The sequence below is a fragment of the Trachypithecus francoisi genome, unplaced genomic scaffold, assembly GCF_009764315.1.
Source record: "Trachypithecus francoisi isolate TF-2019V2 unplaced genomic scaffold, Tfra_2.0 Lachesis_group1, whole genome shotgun sequence".
Lineage (NCBI taxonomy): Eukaryota > Metazoa > Chordata > Mammalia > Primates > Cercopithecidae > Trachypithecus > Trachypithecus francoisi.
The window spans coordinates 169,689,887-169,716,064 of record NW_022681454.1 but is presented as its reverse complement, the minus strand read 5'-3'; the positions used below and the strand labels follow the sequence as shown (position 1 = coordinate 169,716,064).

At 35.2% G+C, this 26,178-nt stretch overlaps 1 protein-coding gene and 1 non-coding gene across 4 annotated transcripts in view; both read right to left on the bottom strand.

Moving 5' to 3' along the window:
- WDR17 (WD repeat domain 17) overlaps nucleotides 1-26,178 on the bottom strand; it is a 117,304-nt gene that overhangs the window by 66,986 nt on the left and 24,140 nt on the right. The window contains exons 1-2 of one of the 3 annotated variants that reach the window (XM_033215735.1): nucleotides 19,627-19,726; nucleotides 1,637-1,765 (exon numbers count right to left, since the gene is read on the bottom strand). In XM_033215735.1, the coding sequence (XP_033071626.1) occupies nucleotides 1,637-1,765; nucleotides 19,627-19,692 (195 nt within the window). In that variant the 5' untranslated portion in view covers nucleotides 19,693-19,726. Of the gene's footprint in view, nucleotides 1-1,636; nucleotides 1,766-19,626; nucleotides 19,727-26,178 lie in introns of those variants that run through there. The other 2 variants (XM_033215733.1, XM_033215734.1) reach the window with 2 other exon arrangements.
- Nucleotides 17,592-17,723, bottom strand: LOC117086520. Its single transcript, XR_004438418.1, has one exon. It is a non-coding gene; the product is annotated as a small nucleolar RNA SNORA51 (small nucleolar RNA).

The following is a 26,178-nucleotide window of genomic DNA, read 5'->3' as shown; positions in this document are numbered from 1 at the left end:
TTTGGTTTCATCCACTGAGTTGCTTTACCATCCTTACCTCAGAAGAATAGTTTGACTTGCTTGATAACTTTCTCTTCTTTGAGGAGGAAATAAAATACAAGACAGGGACTTAGGATGAGGAGAGAAATTGTGTAGGAGGGATTTGGGAGTGAGAATCTTGGGATCATATAAAGAGTGTAAAGGAGGTAGATGGGAGAATAAAAGAGGTATTTAGAAGTCGTGCTGCTGTGTTGTGTATGAAGGGGGTGAAAATGAAGAAGCGTGAGTTTCATTGAAGTTACATTTCGTTTGCTAGATATTTCTACATTTTAAGAAATGGACCACTTAAAATCTTACTCTATATTGTGGAAAATGGATTGTTTTATACATTAATGCTATTATTTCTTAAATTTTCAATAAAGCAGAAAACAATTAGTAATGAACTAATATGTAGTAATGAAAAGAATTTTTGCTCTAGAATAAAACAAGTTATTCTTAGTCTTAACCGAAGTAAGTTAGAGTTTCAAGATTCTTTCCTTAAACCCATTCATTTAAGACAATTAATGAATATCTTCTAAGTGCCAGAAAGTGTGCAAAAATTTGAGAATTAAAAGATAGGAAAGACTCACTTTTAATAAATGAAAGCATGTAGAGAGGCTTTTTATGAGGTCCTTTACTACTAAGAAAGAGGGGAAAATAGCATATAGAAAAGAGTTCATACAGGAGCTGAGATTTGAAAGATGAGAAAGTGTTCTCTAGACAGGCAATGTAAACAAACTGAAAAATTAGTGTAAGCGAAGGCAAGATATGAAAGACTGAGATGTCTTAGAAAAATGTAATTGGTTTAGTGTACCTGGAACACAGAGTGAGAGGCAGGAAGATCACAAAAGCATTTGAATGCCATACTACGAAGTTTAGATGTTACTATTAGGGAATGAGTAGCAAGTGAAAGCTTTAAAATTTAGATATGCATAACAGATAACTGATTACACTGAAAAAAAAATTAGTGGGAGCCAAACTAAAAATAGAGACTATTAAGAGATTATTATAATAGTTTAGGTGAGAAAGATATTAGGAACATACTAGAATCACTCTTGGCTACTAAGGGCACAGGATGTGAGTGGAAGAGGGAGTCAAAGATAATTATCACATCTCTGGTTTAGATGAATGGTTTGCTGGTGACACTGAGATACTGACTTTGAATTTAAGGAGGAAGACTGGACTTTGATTTAACATGCTTATGGCACTTCTACATGAAGAAATTCAGGCGGTTTTTGGCTCTATAAATTATGAACTGATAAGGGGTGTCTGAATGGAGCTAGGACATAAAAAAAATAGTTATATGAATTTTTATCCCAATAATATCTCAAAATATATCTGTCCTAATTTTACTATAATGATCTCTAATGGATTACCCACATTTCTCAACTGATAAAATAATTTTCTTATATCAAAGTAACCAATAATTTAATGATGTGTTTTCTAAAGGTTTAACTTTTAAAACCTATATGGTATAAGTCACAAAACTTAAAAATATAAATATAAATGAAATTATAGCATTATGCTTTTCATGTAACAAGGACTTAAAATATGTATTCATTAAATATTAATTTTACCTGACATAATTAAAAATGGAAAAGAATTATTATTATTTTACCTGATAAATATAGATAGCCAGAGTCGCACAATATGCAAACCTGTCTCCGCCGGCAGCACACACATCCTTGTTCCATGGCTGACATCCAGCAGCCAGCAATCCCACTTGCCTTACCTGGGACATGTTTGCCTTGAAAAACAAATATGAAGACATGTCAGTGATTTTCATTATTGATAAACCTCCTCATTGTTTTATGTCTGTCTTTCCCAACCCTTACCTTTATGCCCTGAAAAACATTTTACTAGTACTATTAATTTTGACTTTTATTTTCAGAGAACAGCAGTTGAACTCCCTAAATGTCTGCAGACATCAAGGCAACTTACTTATATATTTATTTATTTTTTATTTATTATTTTTTTTGAGACAGAGTCTTGGTCTGTCACCCAGGCTGGAGTGCAGTGGCATGGTCTTGGCTCACTGCAAGCTCCACCTCCTGGGTTCACACCATTTTCCTGTCTCAGCCTCCTTGAGTAGCTGTGATTACAGGTGCCCCGCCACCACACCTGGCTAATTTTTCTATTTTTAGTAGAGACGGGGTTTCACCATGTTAGCCAGGGTGGTCTCGATCTCCTGACCTTGTGATCCGCCCACCTAGGCCTCCCAAAGTGCTGGGATTACAGGCGTGAGCCACCGCGCCCAGCCTAAGGCAACTAATTTAAATGAGGAAAGCAGGAGATACGATAATGAAGGAACGACAGCTGATACTTGGCCAAGGGCTGGGGAATGCATAAGCAGTGATAGGAACTCTAGTGAAATAGAAATTGCACATGCTGTATTAATCGTATCACTGAAGAAGGCCATCCCATGTTGCAAGATTTATGGAACTTCCTAGAAAAACTGAAATATCCAGATTTTTATGTGAAATGTATCCATTTTTGAATACTGGCAATTCATTCAAGGCATCCCATTTGAATTTAAAACACTATGGGCCAATAATGGAAGGGTTGTGACCTGTGTCATAGAACTTCAGTGTTTACATCAACTCTTCATCCTCACAAAATCTATTTGAGGTGCATAAGACAGGTATACAAGCTGGGTTAACAATACTGTTCACTGTTAGGATGGGGCAGAAGGAAGCTGAAGAGTATCTGAATAAAAATGGTTTATGTGGCAGGACAGAGAATGCTGGAATAGACAACCCCAAAGATGCAGACAATGTAGTGCAGCAGAAGCAGGCCTGGGCAGGAAATAAGGAATTACACCAAGCTTTGCACCAGGCGTAGAGCGTGAGTTGGAGTCAAGCATTAAATCTTACGTCTCTATTTCTTGTATCTAAAATACAGCTTCTGAACTATATTTGCTGTCAGATTCCTCTCAGATAAAAAAAATGCTCTGAATCTATCTGTAAACTCTAAATACCTCCAAGATACTAGAGAACAGACAGTAAATGGTGAGGCTGTAAGTCTATGATCATAATGAAAACTCATAAGAAAATCATACTAAGGCAAAAAAACACATCTGTGCAGAGTATTAAACTATGTGGTTATCTAATAAATGACATTCAAAAAAGAAATTATTGACAAAAAATACTTTTTAAAGGTAGAATCCAAGCCATTATTAGCTATCTTTTCAATATGGTCTAAAATACTGGTCTAAAAATAAAGATAGGAGAGCTCCTAATACGACAGACAATCTTCCATTTACACTACTACAAAGCTATACCAGGCAAATTCAATTTCTCACTATTGTCAATTTCATATCTGATTTTTAAATGAGGAAAAAATGTAAGTAGTGATTATAATCTTAAATATTTTGGTTTGGAAATTAAAGTAGAAAACTGAGAACTATAATAAATTTGGTTTTACATGACTAATATATTGCATAGTCAATATTTAGTCTATGCTGTTCAAAAGCTTCACATAATGTTAATGTCAAAACCACAATATGTAAAATATCACACATACAAAACCCACATGCATAAATATACACACATCTGATCTACATCTCAAGTCTTATAGATGCTTGTTCAGTGCATACCCTGAACCTTCCAACTCTTAATCCAAATCTTTTAATGCTCAGCAATTAGTAAATTTTAAATGGTTAAGTTTTCTCCCATAGATCACTAACTCATATTTATTTACGAAACTATGTTCTTCATTTTATCTTTTCTACTTCATATTTTCACTTCTGAAAAGGATCTACTTTCTTCTCATCTCCTCTTCCATTCTTCTCCAATTCTTTCTGTCTTCATCTCATTAAATCCCCTTATCTGAGCAGAATTAGTGATAGATTTAGAAAAAAAAGTAAATAAATTACTTGAAGTATAAGCTGGCATGATAAAGCAACAGGGCTACCAATCTTTAGTGCTTTTATGTATTCAGAAACTTTCCTCCTCTAATGACACCTGTATTTCCTCAAACATTAGCATTCAGGATAAATAACAAATATATACATTTCTTTTTTTTTTTTTACCCTTACTAATCTTACAGTATCTTTCACTGAAAATGTACATTATTTCAGCCACATTGTGAGTTACATTGACTTTTGGAGATTATGTGGAGATCTTTTGAATTACTATTTATAACATCTGCATCTAAGTAAAAATGTCTTTTGATTTCTGTCTAACCAAATATTGAGTTTATATTTGGAAAAGAAACATAATTAAAGAAAAATCTTTAAACACACAATTAAAATGAAGTCATTTGGCCAAGCACAGTGGCTCATGCCTGTAATCCCCCAGCACTTAGGGAGGCCAAGATGGGTGGATCACTTGAACCCAGGAGTTCAAGACGAGTCTAGGCAACATAAGGAGATCCTATCTCTACAAAAATACAAAAATTAGCCAGGGGTGGTGGTGCGCGCTTGTAGCCCTAGCTTCTTGGGAAGCTGAGGTGGGAGGATTGCTTTAGCCTGAGAGGTACAAGTTGCAGTGAGCTGTGATCGCACCACTGCACTCTTGCCTGGGAGACAGAGCAAGTCTCAAATAAACAAATACATAAATAAAAGTCATTTAAAATTTTTCACTTTTTTGTAACTTTTTCACATTTTTCATAATTAACAAACAATTCCTAGAAAAACAGCAAAATTAAGCAAAAAGTACAGAGAGTTCCCATATGCCCTTCATAGCCTCCCCCCACCACATAATAGGAGTTTCCCCACTATTAACACTCAGCATCAGATGGCACATGTTTAAACTGATGAGTCTATATTGACACATCATTATCACCCAAAGCCCACAGTTTACATTAGGGCTTATTCTTGATGGTCTCCATCATATAGGTTTTCACAAATGTGTAATGGTATGTATCCACCATTACAGTATGGGAAAGAATAGCTTCACTGCTCTAAAAAGTTCTTTGTGCTGGCCGGGCGCAGTGGCTCACGCCTGTAATCCCAGCACTTTGGGAGGCCGAGGCGGGTGGATCACGAGGTCAGGAGTTCAAGACCAGCCTCGCCAAGATGGTGAAACCCCGTCTCTACTAAAAATACAAAAAATTAGCCGGGCGTGGTGGTGGGTGCCTGTAATCCCAGCTACTTGGGAGGCTGAGGCAGAGAATTTCTTGAACCCAGGAGGCAGAGGTTGCAGTGAGCAGAGACTGTGCACTCCAGCCTGGGTGACAGAGCGAAACTCTGTCTCAAAAAAAAAAAGAAGTCCTTTGTGCTCTGCCTATTCATCTCCCCCCCTCCTCCAATTCCTGGCAACAACTAATCTTTTAATGTTTCCATAGTTCTGCCTTCCCACAAAGTCACATAGTTGGAACCATAGAGTATGTAGCCTTTACAGACTGCCTTCTTTCAGTTAGTAATTCGCATTGCCTTCATGTCTTTTCATGGCTTGAGAGCTCATTTCTTTTTTTTTCTCCATTTTTTATTGCGGTAAAATACGCATAACATAAAATCTAACTTCTTAACCACTTTTAAGTGTACAATTCATAATGTGCAACCAGGAGTGTGAGGTTGCAGTGAACTATGACCGTGCCACTGCACTCCAGTCTGGGTGATAGAGACAGACCCTGTCTTGGGGGGTGGGGGAGAGGGAGGCAAGTAGGGAGGGCAGGAGGAAGAAGGGAGGGAGGGAGGAAGGAAGGAAAAAAGGAAGGAAGGGAAAAACACTATTAATAGTACCCAAAGAATGGGAGAAAATATTTGTAAACCACATATCTGATAAGGGATTAATATCCCAAATATAGGGAGAATTCCCAAAACTCAACAATGACAAAGAAACATGATTTATCTGATTCAAAAATGGGCAAAGGACTTGAATACATAATGTCCTCAAGTTTCATCCCCGTTGTAGTGTATGTCAGAATTTCCTTCTGATTTAAAGCTGAATAATACTCCATTGTGCATATATGCCATATTTCCTTATCCATGTGTCTATGAATTGTCACCTGGATTGCTTCCACGTTTTAGCTATTACAAAAAAAATGCTGCGATGAAAATTGATGTACAAATATCTCTTCCATGCCCTGCTTTCAATTTTGGGGGGTTTACATGCAGAAGTGGGATACTACATCAAATAATAATTTTATTTTTACTTTTTTGCAAAACTACCATACTGTTTTCCACAGCAGCAATTCCATTTTACATTACAACAAACAGGGCACAAGTGTTTGGATAACTCTACATCCTGACCAACACATGCTATTTTTTGTTATTTGATAGTAACCATTCTAATTGGTGCGAGATGGTGTTTTTTTGTTCTTTTGATTTGTATTTCCCTGAAGATTAATAATGTTGAGCATCTTTTCATGTGCTTATCAGTCATTTCTGTAACATCTTTGGTGAAACATCTATTTAAGTATCTTGTCCATTTTTCAACCAAGTAAATCACGTTTCTTTGTAATTGTTAAATTTTAGGAGTTCTTCCTATATTTGCGATATTAATCCTATATCAGATATGTGATTTACAAATATTTTCTTCATTGTGTTGGTTGCTGTCCATTTTACTGTTGATAGGATTTTTCTTTTCTTCTTCTTCTTTTTCTTTTTCTACAAACAGGTTTCTTTCTGGAGTATAGTGGCATGGTCATAGTTCACTGCAACCTCAAACTCCTAGGCTCAAGTGATCCTGCTGCCTCAGAGTCCCAAGTAGCTAGGCCTACAGGCATGCATCATCATGCCTGGCTATTTTCTGTTGTTGTTGAAACAGTCTCACCATGCTGCACAGGTTGGTCTCGAACTCCTGGCCTCAAGTGATCATCCTGCCTCAGCCTCCCGAAGTGCTGAGATCACAGATGTGAGTCACCATGCCTGGCCAGTGTTTTTCTTTTGATGCACAGAATTTTTAATTTTCATGAAATCCAGTTTGCATGTTTTGTGCTTTTGATGCCTGTGCCTTTGGTATCATATTCCAGACATTGCTGTCAAATCCAATGTTGTGAAGCTTTTGCCCTCTGTTTTCTTCTAAAAGTTTTATAGATATTGGTCTTAAATTCAGTGTCTTTGATCCATGTTAATCTTTTATATGGTGTTAGGTAAGAGTCCAATCTCATTCTTTGGCATGTGGATATTTCATTTTCCCAGCACCATATGTTAAGACTGGCCTTTCTGCATTGAATGGTATTGCCACTCTTGTCAAATGATATTTGGTCATATATGTAAGGGGATAGTTCTGAAGTCTCTATTCTATTCCATTGGCCTATATACCTGCCTTTATGCTGGTATGACACTGTTTTGATTACTGTAGTATTGCAACAAGTTTTGAAATCAGAAAATGTGAGTCCTTCAGTTTTGTTATTCAGGGTCTCTTGAGTTTCTATATCAATTTTAGGACGACTTTTTAAAATTCTTGCATTTGCCCGTTTCATCTAGGTTATCAAATTAGTTGGTGTACAACTGTTCCTACTACTGTCTTATAATGTTTTTAATTTCTTTATAATCTGTAGAGATGTTCCAATTTTTGTGATTTTAGTAATTTGAGTATTCTCTCTTTTTCTTAGTCTATCCAGCTACAGGTTTGACAATTTTGTTGATCTTTTTCTCTATTTTTTTTTCTATTCTCTATTTCATTTATCTCTGCTTGGATATTATATCTTTCATTCTAGTTTTGAGTTTAGTTTATTCTTTTGTTAGTTCCTTAAGTTGTAAAAATAGGTTGCTAATTTGAGATCTTATAAATGCTTTAATGAAATTATTTATGGCTACAAATTTTCCCTCTGGCATTGATTCCACTGCATCCCATAAGTTTTGGTATGTTGTGTTTTTGTGTCACTCATCTTTAAGAGTTCTCTACTTTTCCTTGTGATTTCTTCTTTCTTCCATTGGTTGTTTGAGAGTGTGTTAATGTCCATAAATTTGTGAATTTTTCAGTTCTCTTTCTGTTATTGATTTCTAACTTTATCCCGCAGTGTTCAGAGAAGACACAATGTAGGATAACTACTTTTTAAAATCTATTGAGGCTTAATATTTGGACAAACATATTGCCCATCCTGGAAAATGTCACATGTGCACTTGAGAAGAACGTGTATGCAGTTATGGAGTAGGGTGTTCTGTATATGTCTGTTAGATCTAGGTGGATTAATATATTGTTTGAGTCCTCAGTTTCCTTGCTTATTTTCTGCCTGATGTATTCATTATTGAGAATGGGGTACTGAATTATACAACTATTATTGTAGAACTATCTATCCTTTCAATTCAGTTAGATTTTGCTTCATATATTTTGATGGTGTTTTTTGGGTGTATAAATGATTGTAATTGTTATATTTTGCTGCATTGAAACTTTATTAATATATAGTGCCCTTCTTTGACTTTTCTGAACTTTTTTGATTAAAAATCAATTTCATCTAATATTAATATAGGCATGCCTGCTTTCTTTTTGCTACTCTGTGCACGGAAAAAAATTTTTCCCTCCTTTTACTTCCAATCTATTTGTGTCTTTGGATCTCAAGTGAATCAACTGTAGAGAGCATATAGATGGACCTTTTATTTTTTATTATTATACTTTAAGTTCTAGGGTACATGTGCACAATGTGCAGGTTTGTTGCATATGTATACATGTGCCATGTTGGTGTGCTGCACCCATTAACTCATCATTTACATGAGGTATATCTCCTAATGTTATCCCTCCCCCTCCCCCCACCCCACGACGGGCCCCAGTGTGTGATGTTCCCCTTCCTGTGTCCAAGTGTTCTTGTTGTTCAATTCCCACCTATGAGTGAGAACATGCGGTGTTTCGCTTTTTGTCCTTGTGACAGTTTGCTAAGAAAGATGGTTTCAGCTTCATCCATGTCCCTACAAAGGACATAAACTCATCCTTTTTTATGGCTGCATAGTATTCCATGGTGTATATGTGTGACATTTTCTTAATCCAATCTACCATTGATGGACATTTGGGTTGGTTCCAAGTCTTTGCTATTGTGAATAGTACCACAATAAACATACATGTGCATGTGTCTTTATAGCAGCATGATTTATAATCCTTTGGTTATATATCCAGTAATGGGATGGCTGGGTCAAATGGTATTTCTAGTTCTAGATACTTGAGGAATCGCCACACTGTCTTACACAATGGTTGAACTAGTTTACAGTCCCACCAACAGTGTAAAAGTGTTCCTATTTCTCCACATCCTCTCCAGCACCTCTTGTTTCCTGACTTTTTAATGATCGTCATTCTAACCGGTGTGAGATGGTATCTCATTGTGGTTTTGATTTGGATTTCTCTGATGGCCAGTGATGATGAGCATTTTTTCCATGTGTCTGTTGGCTGCATAAATGTCTTCTTTTTAAAAATGTCTGTTCATATCTTTCACCCACTTTTGGATGGGATTGTCTGTTTTTTTTCTTGTAAATTTGTTTGAGTTCTTGGTAGACGCTAGATATTAGCCCTTTGTCAGATAAGTAGATTGCAAAAGTTTTCTCCCATTCTGTAGGTTGCCTGTTCACTCTGATGGTAGTTTCTTTTGCTGTGCAGAAGCTCTTTAGTTTAATTAGATCCCATTTGTCAATTTTGGCTTTTGTTACCATTGCTTTTGGTGTTTTAGACATGAAGTCCTTGCCTTTGCCTATGTCCTGAATGGTACTGCCTAGGTTTTCTTCTAGGGTTTTTATGGTTTTAGGTCTAACAATTAATTCTTTAATAGATGGATCTTTTTTTAAAATCAATTCTCCCAATCTCTGTCTTTTGTTTGAAGAGCTTAATATCCATCTACATTTACAGTAATTATTGATAAAGGACTTACTTCTGTCATTTTGCTATTCATTTCCAATACGCTTCATAGCTTTTTTGTCCTCATTTCCTGCAACACTTTTGTCTTTTGTGTTTAAAAGTTAATTTTTGCAGTGAAACTTTGAATTCCTTTCTCATTTTCTTCTGTCTATAACCCATAGCTATTTTCTTTGTGGCTACCATGGAGATTAAACTTAACATGCTAAAGTTACAAGACTCTAATTTAAATTTATTCCAAATTAGTTTTAATTATATACAAAACCTGAGCTCCTTTAAAACTCCAACCCCACACCTTTAAGTTGTTGATGCCAAAAAAAATTACATCTTTATATATTGTGTGGCCTGAAACACAAACAAATTAATTATTTTAAATACATTAGTTTCTTAAATTAAGAGAAGACAAAATGTGGAATCACCAACCAAAGTTACAATAATACTACTTGCATACTAAGAATTTTTAAAATATTTTATTTGTTTAAATGATGATGAAGACAAACAATAGCATTCCACATCACTGTTTCCAAATACTAGCACTTATAATTGTCCATGTATTTACCTTTATTAAGATCTTTATTTTTTCATATGGCTTTGAGTTACTGTCTAGTGACATTTCATTTCACCCTGCAGAACTTCCCTGAGCATTTCTTCCAAAGCAGGTTTAAAGATAATGAACTCCCTCAGTTTTTGCTTATTGGGAAATGTATTTTCTCCCTCACTTCTGAAAGACAGTTTTGCAGGATAAAAGATACTTGGTTGACATTTTTTTTCTTTTAGCACTTTAAATATATTGGCCCATTTCCTTCCAGTCTCCAAAGTTTCATATCAGAAATCTGTTGTTTATACTATCAAGTATCCCTGTACATATGTGTTAATCACTTCTTTCTTATTGATTTCAAGATTCATTCTGTTTTTCAAGATTTGATTATGATGTGTCTCCATTGTGGGTCTGTTTCAGTTCAAATTCTTGGAGTTTGCTGAAACTCTTGGAAATTTACTTCACGTTTTTCATCAAATTTGAAGAGTTTTCTGCCATTATTTCTTCAAATATTCTTTCTTCTCTTCCATCTCTCGCTCTTCCCCTTTGGTACTCCCACATGAGTGCATACTGGTAGGTTTCATAGTGTCCCTTATGTCTCTTTGGTTTTGCTCACTTCTTTTCAATCTCTTTCTGTTCCTTAGACTCAATATTTTCTATTGTCTTATCTTCATATTTGCTAATATTTTCTTCTTAAATGTCTTTGAATTCTTCTATTTTACTTAAGTTATTATATTTTTTCAATCTCTTTCTGTTCCTTAGACTCAATATTTTCTATTGTCTTATCTTCATATTTGCTAATATTTTCTTCTTAAATATCTTTGAATTCTTCTATTTTACTTAAGTTATTATATTTTTCAGCCCTACAATTCTTTTTCTGGTTTTCTATCTCCTTATTATCTCCATTTTGTTCAAACATTGTTTTCTTGACTTTCTCCATATCTCCCTTTAGTTTTTAAGCATTCCAAGACAGTTGTTTTAAAGTCTTTGTCTAGTAGATCTTTCATCAGGTCTTTTTCAAAAAGCATCTGTTTATTTTTTTTTCCACTGAAAGAGCCATAATTTTCTGTTTCTTTTTAGGGCTTGTGGCTTTCTGTTGAACACTGGATACTTGAATCTAGTAATATGGTAACTCTGGAAATCAGAGTGTCCTCCTTCCTCAGGATTTGCGGTTTTTGTTTTCACTTATTATTTTTGTTTTCAATTGTTGTGGGCTGTCTCCGTGCCAAGGATCATCTTCAGGTATAAACATAAGGACTTCTCAGGGTTATTCTGAACTTGTGTCTTTCTCTGTTCATGCACAGTAACTTCCTAATTTTCTTTGTATAGGCAGTTGCTTTTGAATTGCATAGGCTTTAATTGTTGGCTCCCAAAAGGGTAAAAAGAAAAAAATTAAGGGATTCAGCCCTTTAAGTCCCCTTGAAATCACTTCGGCTGGAGGGGGAGGAGATTGTAACAGTGGAGGTAGGTGCAATACCAATGGCTGCCTGCCTCTTTGTCTGCACTTCTGTGGTCAGCAGCAGTAGATTCCTGATATACAAAGGACAGAGTGCTTTTTTTTCTACCCTGGTTCAAATAAGCTGCTTGCAAGATACTTCTGGGGTATATGCTCAGTTGTCTGCCCTGGAACTTGAGGTGAGGGATGAGTAGCTGCCACTGTGCTGGGAACTAAAACTTACTAACTTCAATTTATCATCCAAGCCTTCCCCTGGAAGTTGCAAGCCTTCACAGATTCTGGTATTACAAAAGAATTACATCAGACAGACTGTACCAGTGCAATTGTTGTCTAGGTGGGGAGAGAGATTTCTAGTGCCTTTCATGGCTTAATGGCTCATTGCTTTTTAGTGCAGAATAATATTTATTTATCTAGATGTAGTGTAGTTTATTTATTCACCAGTCTACTGAAGGACTGTTGCTTCCGTGTTTTAGCAATTATGCTTAAAGCTGCTATAAACATCCATGTGCAGGTTTTTGGGTGGACACAGCTTTTTAATTCATTTAGATAAATACCAAGGAACACAATTGCTGGACCATATAGTAAGAATACGTTTAGCTTTGTAAGAACCCATCAAACTGTCTTCCATAAGGTCTGTGTCATTTTGTATTCCCATTAGAAATGAGAGTTCCTGTTGCTCCACATCCTTGCCAGCATCTGGTGTTTGGATATTAGCCATTCTAATAGATATGTAGTGGTATCTAATTGATTTAATTTGCAATTCCCAAAGACAAATGATATTGAACATCTTTTCACATGCTCACTGGTCATGTATATATCGGCTTTGGTGAGGTATCTGTTCAGCTCTTTTGCCCACTTTAAAACCAGGCTGGTCAATCTTCTAGTTACTGAGTTATATGAATTATTTGTATATTTTGGATAATAGATCTTTAGCAGATGTGTCTTTTGCAAATACTTTCTTCCATTCTGTGGTTTGCCTTCTTATTCTGTTGATATTGTTAAAATTGAAGATTTTCATTTTAATAAAGTCCAGCTTATCAATTAGTTCTTTCATAAAACATACCTTTTTTATCTAAAAGTGCTAGCGAAACCCACAGTCATCCAGGTTTTCTCTTATGTTACCTTCTACGAGTTTCACAGGTTTGAATTTTACATGTAGTCCTATGTTGCATTTGGGGTTATTTTTTGTAAAATATATAAGGTCTGTGTCTAGTTTTTTTTTTTTTTAACATTGTATATCCAGTTATTCCAGCCTCATTTTTTGAAAAGACTATCTTAGTTTCACTGCATTGCCTTTGCTTCTTTATCAAATATCAGTTGAGTATATAAATGTGGGTCTATTTCTAAGCTCTCTATTCTGTTCCATTGATCTATTTGTCTATCCTTTTGCAGATACCACAGCTATCTTTTTTATTGGAGCTATATAATAAGTCTTTAAGTTGGGTAGTGTTAGTTCTCCAACTTTGTTCACCTTCAATCCATTCCTGCATGTTGTCTGCTTTTACCATTAAAGTTATTAGCAAATTAATTGCAGTTTTTTTTTTTAATTCCTTGTCTGATAATACCAACATTTCTGTCGTATCTGACTCTGGTTCGGATGCTTTATCTGTCTATTCAAACTGTATTTTTTTGCCTTTTTGTTTATCATGTAAATTTTTGTGAGGTGCACATGATGAACTGCATAAAAGAAAATGCTGTAAACAGGCCTTTAGTAATGTAGTGGTAAGATGTGGGGGTAGAGTGAGCATTATAAAGTCCTATGATTAGGCCTCAGTCACGTGCCCATGACCAGTGCTTCTCAGTTCCCCCAGCCCTGCTTAGGTGGGACAGGATGGCTGAGGAAGGGCTGGTGTTGGGTATTTTCCTTCTCCCAGGTAGTTAAGGATCTTATAAAACCCTAGAGTGTTACACTCTGGACAAATAAGTTCTCTTGAGGTTAGGTCTTAAGAACAGAATGCCATGATCCTAAAATTCATATAGAACCAAACAAGAGCACAAATAGCCTATGCAATCCAAAGCCAAAGGAATAAAGCTGGAGGCAATGCATTACCTGACTTCAAATTATATTACAAGACTATGGTAACCAAAACAGCACGGTACTGGCATGAAAAATAGACATATAGATCAATGGAAGAGAACAGAGATCCCAGAAATAAAGCCACATACCTACAGTGAATTGATCTTCAACAAGGCCAACAAGAACACAGAGTGGGGAAACAACACCCTTTTCAATAAATAGTGCTGGAAAAATTAGACATCCATATACAGGAGAATAAAACTAGACCCATATCTATCACCATATAAAAAAAAAACAATTTAAGATGTATTAAAGACTTAAATGCAAGATCAGAAACTATAAAAATACTAGAAGAAAACCTAAGGGAAACTCTTATGGACATTCATCTAGGCAAGGAATGTATACTATGACCTCAAAAGCACAGACAACAACCAAAAAAAAAATAGACAAATGGGACTTAATTAAACTAAAGAGCTCCTGCACAACAAAAGAAATAATCAACAGAGAGAACACACAACCTGTAGAACAGGAGAAATATCTGCAAACTATTCATCCAACAAGGGACTAATATCCAGAATATACAAAGAAACCAAATAACTCGACAACAGCAAAAATACAAATAATCCCATTAAAAACTGGGCAAAGGACATGAGTAGACATTTTTCTGAAGAAGACATACAAACGGCCAAGAGGTATATGAAATAATGCTCAACATCACTGATCATCAGAGAAATGCAAATTAAAACCACAATGGGATATAATCTTCCACCAGTCAGTGTCTATTATTAAAAAGACAGAAATAATAGACGTTGTTGAGGATGTGGGGAAAAGAGAATTCATACACTGTTGGTGCGAATGTAAATTAATACACCTTCTATGAGAAGCAGTATGGAAATTTCACAAATAAATAAAATTAGAGCTACTATATGATCCAGTAATCCTAGTACTGTGTGGCTACCCAAAGGAAAATAAATCATTATAGCAAAAAGATACCTGCACTCATATGTTTATTGCAGCACTATTTGCAATAGCAAAGCTATAGAATCAACTTAAGTGTCTATCAACAGATGATTGGATAACAAAAATGTAGTATATATACACAGTGGAATACTATTCAGCCATCAAAAATCATGTATTTTGCAGCAACATGGATGGAGCTGAAGGTCATTACCTTAAGGGAAACAAGCCATGCACAAAGAGTCACATATCACATGTTCTCATTCATAAGTGGGTAGTAAAAAATGTGTACACATGCACGCAAAAGTGGAATGTTAGACAAGGGTGACTCCAAAGTGTGAAGGAGTGGGAGGGGTGGATGATGAGAAATTACTGAATGGTACAATGTACATTATTCAGGTGACGGATACCCTAAAAGCCCTGATTTGATCACTATGCAATCTACGCATGTAACAAAATTGTACTTGTACTCCATAATTTTATACGAATTATTTTAAAAGTTGGTTAAAAATAAAGAACAGAAAGCTCTAGTGTAATTAAGTGGTTTCTTTTCCCCTCCCGCTGCTGGAAGCAAGAGGATATTCTTCTCTAATATTCACCCTGAATACCAGTTTAGAGTTCCTGGAAGTAAAACGTACAAAAGCTCCCCCACCACTCCCATTACTGGGTTCCTGTGAAGTTTTTAACTCTCAGACTTGACCATATTGTGCTTCCAGCAATTTATCAGTTACAGTTCAGATTTTCTTACTCTGGCAGCGATACCCAGGTTGGTTTCTTCTAAGTGATTTCTGCTCTGGTATGTTGTGATTCTCTGCAACCGCATTTCCACCTCAATAATTTTGAGGGCAGTGATGTGCCTTGTGCCCTTACTTCTCAGGTGGATCTAGGAAGAGTTGTTGATTTTTCAAAGTGTTCAATTTTTTCCTGGTTAAAATGGAGTAGCAACTTCTAAGCTGCTTTCATCCTGAACTAGAAACCAGCAGTTTCTCTGCTTATTTATTAAAAACAAAAATAAAGTTCTAAATTTGTGCCAACACATTTTGACTTTAACTAAGAGTATATCTTGATTTATTATTTTTTAGTTTCCAAAATTAGATAATACAAGCATTTCTATGTTGACATAAAATTTGGTGTACCTTTGATCTTAAATAGCTTTTACAGGTCTTACAGTCCAACAACTTAAATCCTGTTGAAATTCAGAGTTGAATAACTTGCTAAACCAGATATTAAAATAATAAATAGGACAAAACAGAATAGATATTTCAAAACAAAATAGATATTTCAAAACAATAGATTTTTAAAAAAATCTATGATTCTGAATCAAAGATAAAAAGCATATCATACATTATTGAATATATAAATATCATTGCATTTAAAGTCTGAATTATGTATTCAAGCAAAGTCTAATATGTGAATTTCTAGATTTCTTTTCAAAAGGACTAAAAAAGATATGCAATAATTATGCAGTCTTAATTAAATTATATCTACAATTGCCAAGGAGATGAAACAGAATGTCCAGAGCCTGTTGTTATCTTTGTAGTCAGCATCAATCGTTACTCAATCATGATTCTGCATTACTAAAAACAGAAAATGGTCCACTGAAAGTCCACTTCAAAATATAAATTTATATTTTAAATATAAATCCTACAAAATATGTCACATTTAAAGGTAAATAAACATATTTAGACAGGTAATATATTGCAGATAAATATTTTACAAAGCCTTTATTATCCTTACTTTAGAATGGTTCATTAATATGTGAACCACTCAAGAATTTTTGTGTCTATTTCAAAGATTTGTTGCTTCAGAATATACAATCTTTTTGGACCAGAAACAACATACACACTTTGCCAATGAAGTACTAAACACTGTAGCTCACTGAATAATGCAGATTTATAATGGATTTAGGAAGAAACTCTGAGCATTGTGTCACCCCACATAGAACTGACAGCATCTGTCGTCTGGCAACTATAGCCTTTGCAATGATATATATTTTTGTTGTTGTTTAACTCAAATTGTATTTTTGGATTCAATCTCATACCATATGGAACACACATACACAAAAAATAATCATATTAAATTTATTCTTAGGTTCAATAGGTAATAGATGGTGAAGATGCTTTTCGCAAAATGAATAAAGAAAGTGATAGGATATATCTACATTAGTTTGGCACAGGTAATAAAACTCGCTTTTAAATATGTAAGATTATTAGGATATAAAATAATCATAAGCCGGGCGCGGTGGTTCAAGCCTGTAATCCCAGCACTTTGGGAGGCCGAGACGGGCGGATCACGAGGTCAGGAGATCAAGACCATCCTGGCTAACACGGTGAAACCCTGTCTCTACTAAAAAATACAAAAACAAAAACTAGCCGGGCGAGGTGGCGGGCGCCTGTAGTTCCAGCTACTCGGGAGGCTGAGGCAGGAGAATGGTGTAAACCCGGGAGGCGGAGCTTACAGTGAGCTGAGATCCGGCCACTGCACTCCAGCCCGGGCCACAGAGCGAGACTCCGTTCCAAAAAAAAATCATCATCATCATACCAAAAATTATAAAACTAAAGTTCATATATATGTGTTTGTATAAACATAGTCACATGCCATAAATACTAATTATGTAATTATGTCAAAATACAAACGTCAACTTAGTGCTCTAAAGATCAAATTCACACTTGTGTGTGACTTTCCAAACATTACATATCTAATTTACAATTTTTAACTCAAAAACACAACTTATCTCTTCTTGTGAACATTCTAAAAAACAACTTTAAAAATCTGCTATGCTGATTGCTTATTATATGTAATATATATGCATATACAAATAACAAATATATATGCATATACAAATAACAAATGAAAAATAATACACTGAATTTTTTTTCAATTCTATGTTTCCCCATTCACAATACAGACCAGCCACAGATCCTGGGCTGAAGTGTATATGGGGTAGGTTTATTCTACCTTCTCTTTCTATACACTCAGTGTAAGAACACAGCCTGTGGTAAGCACCAGGAGGGCATAAGCTGGATTTCTGAAAGAAATTAAAGTCAATATTCATGTGTCAATTTTTTTCAATCAGAATAGGAGCTTTCATTTCCATCTACATACGTAGGAGAGCTGGTCAATACTTAAGCCAGAAGGAGTTCAAACTCACAATAATATAGTAATTTTAGGGTCAATCTATTTATATACTTTAACAACAGCTGTACTTTAATACTTTTCAAAACCAGGCATTCATTTATAAAGGCCCACAGTAGTATAAAGGGCAAGAAGGGAAACATTTTGAATTCTCATAATCTCCATGAGCTGTTCCAAAGTCATTTTAAGGAAACACGTTTCATTAAAAAGCATTTTTCTTAAAATTAGTTCCCATTCCTGCATACAATACAAACAAGGATACTGGCTGTGTGTGTGTGTGTGTGTGTGTGTGTTGTGTGTGTGTGTAAGTGGGACTTGGAGTATTACTATTAAACTCATAAGCTAAAACAGTTCCATCATTTATACCTGAAATTGAAATTCAGGATGGCAAACTGCTCATTAACTCTCAACTCCTTTTCTGAAGAATGCTTTAGGATTTACAATATGAGGATTATTCTCCAGAGTTAGATATTTACTGGCTCCAGAAATGTTTACCAGATTTTTTCACAGCTTTGGAAAAAAAAGTACAAAAAGCTTCACATGGTTGAGGATTTATAATTAAAAAGAAGTAATACTGAGAAAATATCTGTAATTAATGTGCTTAGGATGGGAATCTCAAGAAAAAGAAAAAGAAAGTACTGTATATCTTTGGCAGCCTATGCTCTTGAACAAGTGGTGAAAAATCTAGTAAAATGGCATATACTCTGGCTTTTTTGTCCCACTAATTAATAAAATAAAAGTACACACATTGTCTTCATTTAAACAATCAAGAAATTAAAAAAGTGAAAATAATCAAAGAGAAATCATATATTATTCTAGAATACGTCCATGTGACAAGGTACATTTTAAATAGCATTTTTTCTATTATTGTTGTAATAGGTCAGAATACTGTTTTCAAAATACTATGTAAATGTTTTCATACTAACAATGCAGTTTATTTTCAAATGTAATTAACTGCCTAAAAATTTAACACATGCAACATGGCACTCTTCTTCAGAATTGTTTTACTTTCCTTTTAAAATATTTGTATAATAAATAGTATCAGCATGCATTTATCTTCTGTTTCATTAAATGATTTTCTTTGTGGGAAAGACTTGCTTGAAATTACTGCTATTTTCTATTGGGGACCATGCTGGGGGTGGTGGAGAATGCACAGACACAAGAGACAAAGACAAACAGAGAACATGGCGGCCGCGCCTAGAGCCTGCGCCTCACTTTATTTATACTCCATAAACCCCACATGAGCAAAAATAACACAACGCAAAACAAACTTTCTGCACCCAGATGTAACCTTCTGCTTAGTTCCTTATCTAAGTTCTTTCTTATTTGTCTGCCTTCTTGGCGCCTACTAGAGTTTATTAAAAGTTCAACTAGAGATACTGTCCTTGACTACTGGAGTTCATTGAAAGTGTAACTAGCTAGAGATACTGTCCTTGAGCCTTATCTATTCTTAGCATATTATTTTCAATGGCCCCTGCAATTTTCATATATTAATCTCAATATATAAAATGTTATTTTATATTTAAAGCCTAAGATAATTTGAAAACATTACAAACTCATCTGAAATTAGGATAGAAGAAAATGCCCTTTCTTGAATATATAGTTACGCTTATTATATTCTTACTTCTGCTTTAAAACTAGCAAATAAGTGTCTTATTCACGCTCAGAATTTCGCAATGCAAAAATGTCCACAATATAAATCACGCAGAAATAGAACTATATGAGAAGAAAAGCAGAAAAAAAAAATGGCAGGAAATCGTAATTACACATAAATATATCTTACTCTTTGCAGTCCTTCATACCAATCATCTTGCTCAAACCAATTTGAAATGTAAGTCATCCAAGCCATAGAATGTTTCTACTTGAATCAAGGCAATTGGAAACTCGGCATCAGAATAGTCAGCACCTAAAGTAACAACAATGTGTTTCAACCAAACAAGATTTACCAAAATCTCCCTTGTGAAATGATGTTCAGTACAAAAGGCTAGAACTGCACAAATATTTCAGCTGAAACAATTTTAAGTATTTACAAGTAAATAAGAAAATAAGAAAAAAATCAATAATAATGTTGTTGGATAGTACCAGAGAATGCTATTATCAAATATTTTATTAACCTTTCTGTTTACATTCTTAAAAAACAATCTTAGATTTAACTTTTATAAGAAATAGCTCGATGATTTGTAAAGGTTACCAAGTTAAAAATTAGGAATCCATAAAAATCACAAAATGGGCAGCAGAAAATGAGTTATATTTTCAACTTCAGGAACTGAAGCTTTCTAAGTTAAAAGCTATACAATCATAAAGCCAATCCTATATTTCTGTTTGCTTTCAGCCCCATACTTGTGAGTTAAATCATTTTACATTTAAGTCAATTGCTAACCATGTAACCGCGTCAAAAAGTCTAAAGACACCATTTAATACAGTGCTGATATGTTCAAGAGTCAAAATCACATGAATGTAATTTAATTTTAGTTTTACTCATTTTTAGAAGAAAATATTTACTAGCCATGATGAGTAAGATATTTCTTCCTACACTGGAAAATATTTGGACTTCAAAATATCCTCTATAATATTTAGATGCTTAACTCAACATACAACAGGTTCTAAGTGATCTTTTCTTCAACAGAGACAAAATAATGGAAGGAAGGACAAAGGGATGAAGGATGGACAGTAGGAAGCGAGGAAAGAAGGAAGGAAAGGAAGAGAAAAAGAGAAAATGAGTAAAATAATGAAAAGAGAATTAAGCAACAAAGGAAAAGAAGGAAGGAGGGAAGGAAGGAGTGGGGGGAGGGAGGAAAGAGAGAATTACAGTTTTTGTAATTTGAGTGTTTCATTCTTCAATATCCAAAACGTAAGATAGATTTTGCTCTGGCACAGGAAGATACACTTGTATGGAATATAATTATCACTGCAGCTACTCGAGAACAGCTTTATCTCTAATGTGATTCCTTACTCTTTAGAAGTATTTTCAATAATAGATCTGAGTGAAGCCTCAAGTCAAAATGCTTGGGAATAGGTTCTTGCTTGTGCAATAAGCTCCGTGACTGGCAAAATCTCTTGCTTAATTTGTTTACATTTCGGTGACTTCCTTGAATCTGTTACCTTGGCTATTCTGCCCTGCCCTTTTAGTTTCCACAAGGCCCGTTGTTCCTGCCTATCTGCTCAGGTTTTTAATCGCCTGCCTTATCCTATCCTCTGTATTTGTCCTCTCCTCATTGTTGTCTCTTGCTTATCATATTTTGAGTTGCAATTCTTTATCTAAGTCCTGCCATCAGCTTTTTTTACCCTAGCTTGAACTTTTATCTAATACGGGCCCAACAGCTTTACCGACCTTGTCTCTGCTTCAGTGATTCCAGTGTGTCTCCCATAACACAACCTACAGGCCATACCAAGCTCCTAAACTCCATTTCCAGCTACCTGCTGAATCTAGATCACTCAGCCCTTTACCTGATAATCTCAATATTAACATATTTAACATCTAATGTATCTCTTTCAAGTAAGGTTTTCCTTTCTACCACCCCAAATATTCTTTCTCTTACATTCTCCATTGCAATGACTATCATTATATTCTAGATAGTAACCTGAGATGAAAATATCAAGTCATCTTTGATTATTCCATCAACCTCATCTCCTCCTACTACTACATCTGATCACCAAGTCTTAGCAAATTACTTTGAAAAAGTCTATTCAGAAGGCCTTTATCTTCATTACTAATGCCACTACTTTTAATGAAACCCTTCATTGTGACCAGTACAAACTAATGCACTGTACTGTTCTGTACTGCCCTGTTCTGTTCTCTTCTTTCAATATAATTCCCAAATACATGTTGTCCTTCTATGCTTTCAAGGCTTTTTGCCTGGAAGCTTTTAAATGTTTTGCCCAGGCTGCCCCTTTCACCTTGTCCTGTGAGTAGTGAGCTCTTGCAAGTTTTTCAAGACTCAAAGTAAGTATCTCTTTCTTTTGAAGACTTTCTCAAATCCTCCAAATCTCGTCTGTGCTCCTTCATATCTATATTTGTAAGTATTAGATAGTGATTATTTGTGTACATATAAATTGTGAGTTCCCCAAAAGACCAAGCCTTAATCATCTTTGTATAGAAGATACAAAATGTGTGTTGAGGGAACTGACACATGCAATGCTATGAAAGTTGGTCACCTAGTGATAGTTCACGCCAACTGAAGGCATGTATTACTGAAACTTGGAAAAGATCTAAGGAAATATATCTAAGTAAAATGGGATTACTATCCAATTCCTTGTAGGGAAGCAGCTAAACAAAATCACTTAAGAAATTGTTTTTGGTGTTTTCTTAAGAGTAAAATAAAACTTGAATTAGTAAAAGTACTTTGTAATCATGCCATCACCAAGTGTGTCTTTATTATACTATTATAAATCCGGTGTAAATAAAATACCTTATTCATAGAGCATATAATAGTTCTTATTTCTTATATCCTGATACTTTTCCATGAGCACCACTTATTATATTTGCAAGGAATAAGAAAAGTAAGATATTTCACATTGTGTAATCTCAGATAAAATGTTACCTTGCATAAAACATATATTTTTTTGTTATACTCCAGGTATTTTGATTATATGAGAGTAGGTGGGATCTGGTTCATTTACTATAAGAATGGTAAATGGGTTTCAACTCTCACCCCTCCCTGCGGTGTACAGTTGAAACTTTTAGCTGACCTCAGATGGGAAGCATGTCATGATCACTCAGCGGTAACTGAGATAAGAAGAAACTTTTGAGGAAATTTATTACACATCTTCGCATCCCTGTATCTATGTGCATGAGTCTAATTGATATTTCATTAAAATCACACATTTAACTTATTTTAGTCAGAAAATTCTTACTGCCTATTAAAATTAGTGATAGAAACAAATGACAAAAATAAAATGTTAAATATCACTAATTAAAATAAAATAGAAAATGAAGTAAAGTAGTTTTCATTGTTAGAAAACTTCTTGTAGGCATTGAATAGTCAAGCACACAAGTAGTCTGTGATTTCTCCATTTTTTTCACAGATGACTTTTGGCTATTCTGGGTCTTTTGTGGTTCCATATAAATTTCAGGATTACGATTTCCATTTCTGTGAAGAACGTCATTGGTATTTTGATGGGGATTGCACTGAATGTGTAGATTGTTTTGGGTAGTACAGACATTTTAACAATATTGATTCTTCCAATCCTTGAACATGGAAGATCTTTCCATTTTGTGTCCTCTTCAGTTTCATCAATGTTTTACAGTTTTCATTATAGACTCACTTCTTTGGTTAAGTTTATTCCCAAGTATTTTATTTTATTTCTAGCTGTTATAAATGGGACTACATTTTTCTTTTTAGACACAGTTTCACTCTGTTACCCAGGCTGGAGTGCAGAGGCACAATCTGGGGTCAGTGCAACCTCCACCTCCCGGATTCAAGTGATTCTCATGCCTCAACCTCCCAAGTAGCTGGGATCACAGGCACGTGACACCACACTCGGCTAATTTTTGTATTTTTAGTAGAGACAGCATTTCACCATGTTGGCCAGGCTGGTCTTGAACTCTTGACCTCTAGTGATCCACCCACCTCGGCCTCCCAAAGTGCTGGGATTACAGGCGTGAGCCACCACATCCAGCTTTGATTTCCTTTTCAGATTGTTCACTGTTGGCATATAAAAATGCTGCTTATTTTTGTATGTTGATTTTGCATTCTGCAACTTTACTGAATTTATCAGTTCTATTTCTTTTGGTGGAGTCTTTAGGTTTTTGTAAATATAAGATCATATCCTCTGCAAACAAGGATAATTTGATTTCTTTTGTTCCAACTTGGATGCCCTTTATCCCTTTCTCCTGTCTGATTGCTCTAGCTAGGATTTCCAAAACTATGTTGAATAACAATGGTAAAAATGAGCATCCTTGTCTTGTTCCAGATCTTAAGGAAAGGCTTCCAGTTTTTTCCCATTCAGTATATATATGGCTTTTATTGTGTCATGTTAAGTTCCTTCTACACCCAGTTTTTTGAAGGTTTTTATCATGAAGGAATGCTGAATCTTCCAAACGCTTTTTCGGCATCAATTGAAATGATCATATGGTTTTTGTACTTCATCCTGTTGACATGATGTATAATTTGATTTGCATATGTTGAACCATCCTTGCATCCCCAGGATATATCCCACTTGGTCTTGATGAATGGTCTTTTTTAAATATGCTGTTGAATTCAGTCTCCTAGTATTTTGTTGAATATTTTTGCATCAATATTCCTCAGAAATATTGGCCTTTAATTTTCTTTTTTTGTTGTGTCTTTGTCTAGTTTTGTATTAGGGTAATACTGGCCTCACAGAATGGGTTTGGAAGTGTTCTTTCCTCCTCTATTTTATAGAATAATTTGAGTAAATTTGGTATTGGGTTTTCTTTAAATGTTTGGTAAAATTCAGCAGTAAGGCCATTGTGTCCTGAACTCTTCCTTGATGGGAGACTTTTTATTATCATTTTGATATCATTACTTGCTTTTGGTCTATTCAGGTTTTGAATTTCTTCATGGTTCAATCTTTGTAGGTTGTATGTCCATTTCTTTTAGGTTTTCTAATTTTTTTGGCCTATAATTGCTAATAGTATTTTTAATGAACCTTTGAATTTCTATAGTATCAGTTGTAATAACTCTTTTTTCATCTCTGAATTTATTCAGGTCTTTTTTTATTGTTAGTCTAGCTTACAGTTTGTTGATTTTATTTATCTTTTCTGAAAACCAACTTTTCACTTCATTGATCTTTTGTATTTGCTTCAGCTTCTTTTATTTCTGCTCTGGTATGTATTACTTCTACAAATTCTGAGTTTGGTTTGCTCTTGTTTTTAGAGTTCTTTAAGACGCATCATTAGTTTGTTTGCTTCAAGTTTTTCTACTTTTTTGATGTAGGCATTTATTGCTGTAAATGTTTCTCTTAATACTTTTCATATATCCCACAGGTTTTGGTATGTTGTGTTTCCATTTTCATTTGTCTCCAAAAAAATTTCAATTTCTTTAATTTATCCATTAACCCACACTGGTCATTCAGGAGCATACTGTTTGATATCCATGTGTTTATATAGCTTCCAAAGTTTTTCTTGTTACTAATTTCTAGTTTTATTCCATTGTGACCAGAAAAGATATTTCATATGATTTCAACTTTTTTGAATTTTTTAAGACATTCTGTGGCCTAACATATGGTCCACCCTTACAAATGATGCATGTGTTGGGGAGAAAAATGTATATTCTGCAGCTGTTGGATAAAATATCTACTAGGTTGCTGGGCATAGGCCCCCACATCTGGCCATAAACTGGCCCCAAAACTGGCCATAAACAAAATCTCTGCAGCACTGTGACATGCTCATGATGGCCGTGATGCCCACGCTGGAAGGCTGTCGGTTTACCAGAATGAGGGCGAGGAACACCTGGCCCAACCAGGGCGGAAAACTGCTTCAGGCATTCTTAAACCACAGACAACAGCGTGAGCGATCTGTGCCTTAAGGACATGCTCCTGCTGCAAATAACTAGCCAGAGCCCATCCCTTTATTTCAGCCTACCCTTTTGTTTCCCATAAAGAATACTTTTAGTTTATCTATAATCTATAGAAACAATGCTTATCACTGGCTTGCTGTCAATAAATATGTGGGTAAATCTCTGTTCAAGGCTCTGAGTTCTGAAGGCTATGAGACTCCTCATTTCCCACTTCACACTCTATATTTCTGTGTGTGTGTCTTTAATTCCTCTAGCAGCGCAGGGTTAGGGCCTCCCTGACCGGGCTGGTCTCGGCATTGGGTGATAATGATGTCCTTTCAGTGAGGACCATAAGGAAGAAATGGAAAGAGACCATTTCTCACAAAGCCTGAGGCTCCACTTAAGTAAATTCATTTAATGACTAGAATAATGTGACCTGCCTGTCTTCGCCTGTTTGTCTTGCACAAGGCTGGGTAATTTCTAAAGAAAAGAGGTTTATTTGGCTCATGGTTCTACAGGCTGTACAGGAAGCATGACACCAGAATTTGCATCTGGTTAGGGCGTCAGATTACTTCCACTGATTGCAGAGGGAAAGGAGTCGGTGTGTGCAGAGATGACATGGAAAGAGAGAGGGAGCAAGAAAAGGGGAAGGAGATGCCAGGCTTTTTTTTTTTTTTTTTTAAACAACCAGCTCTAATAGAAACTAATAGAGCAAGAACTTGCTCATTATTGCAAGGATGACACCAAACAATTCATGAGGGATCTGCCTCCATGACCCAAACACCTCATTATTCCCTAACTACAACATTGGGGATCAAATTTCAACATGGATTTTCAGGGATAAACATCCAATCTATAGCACTGCCCTACTCTAATAC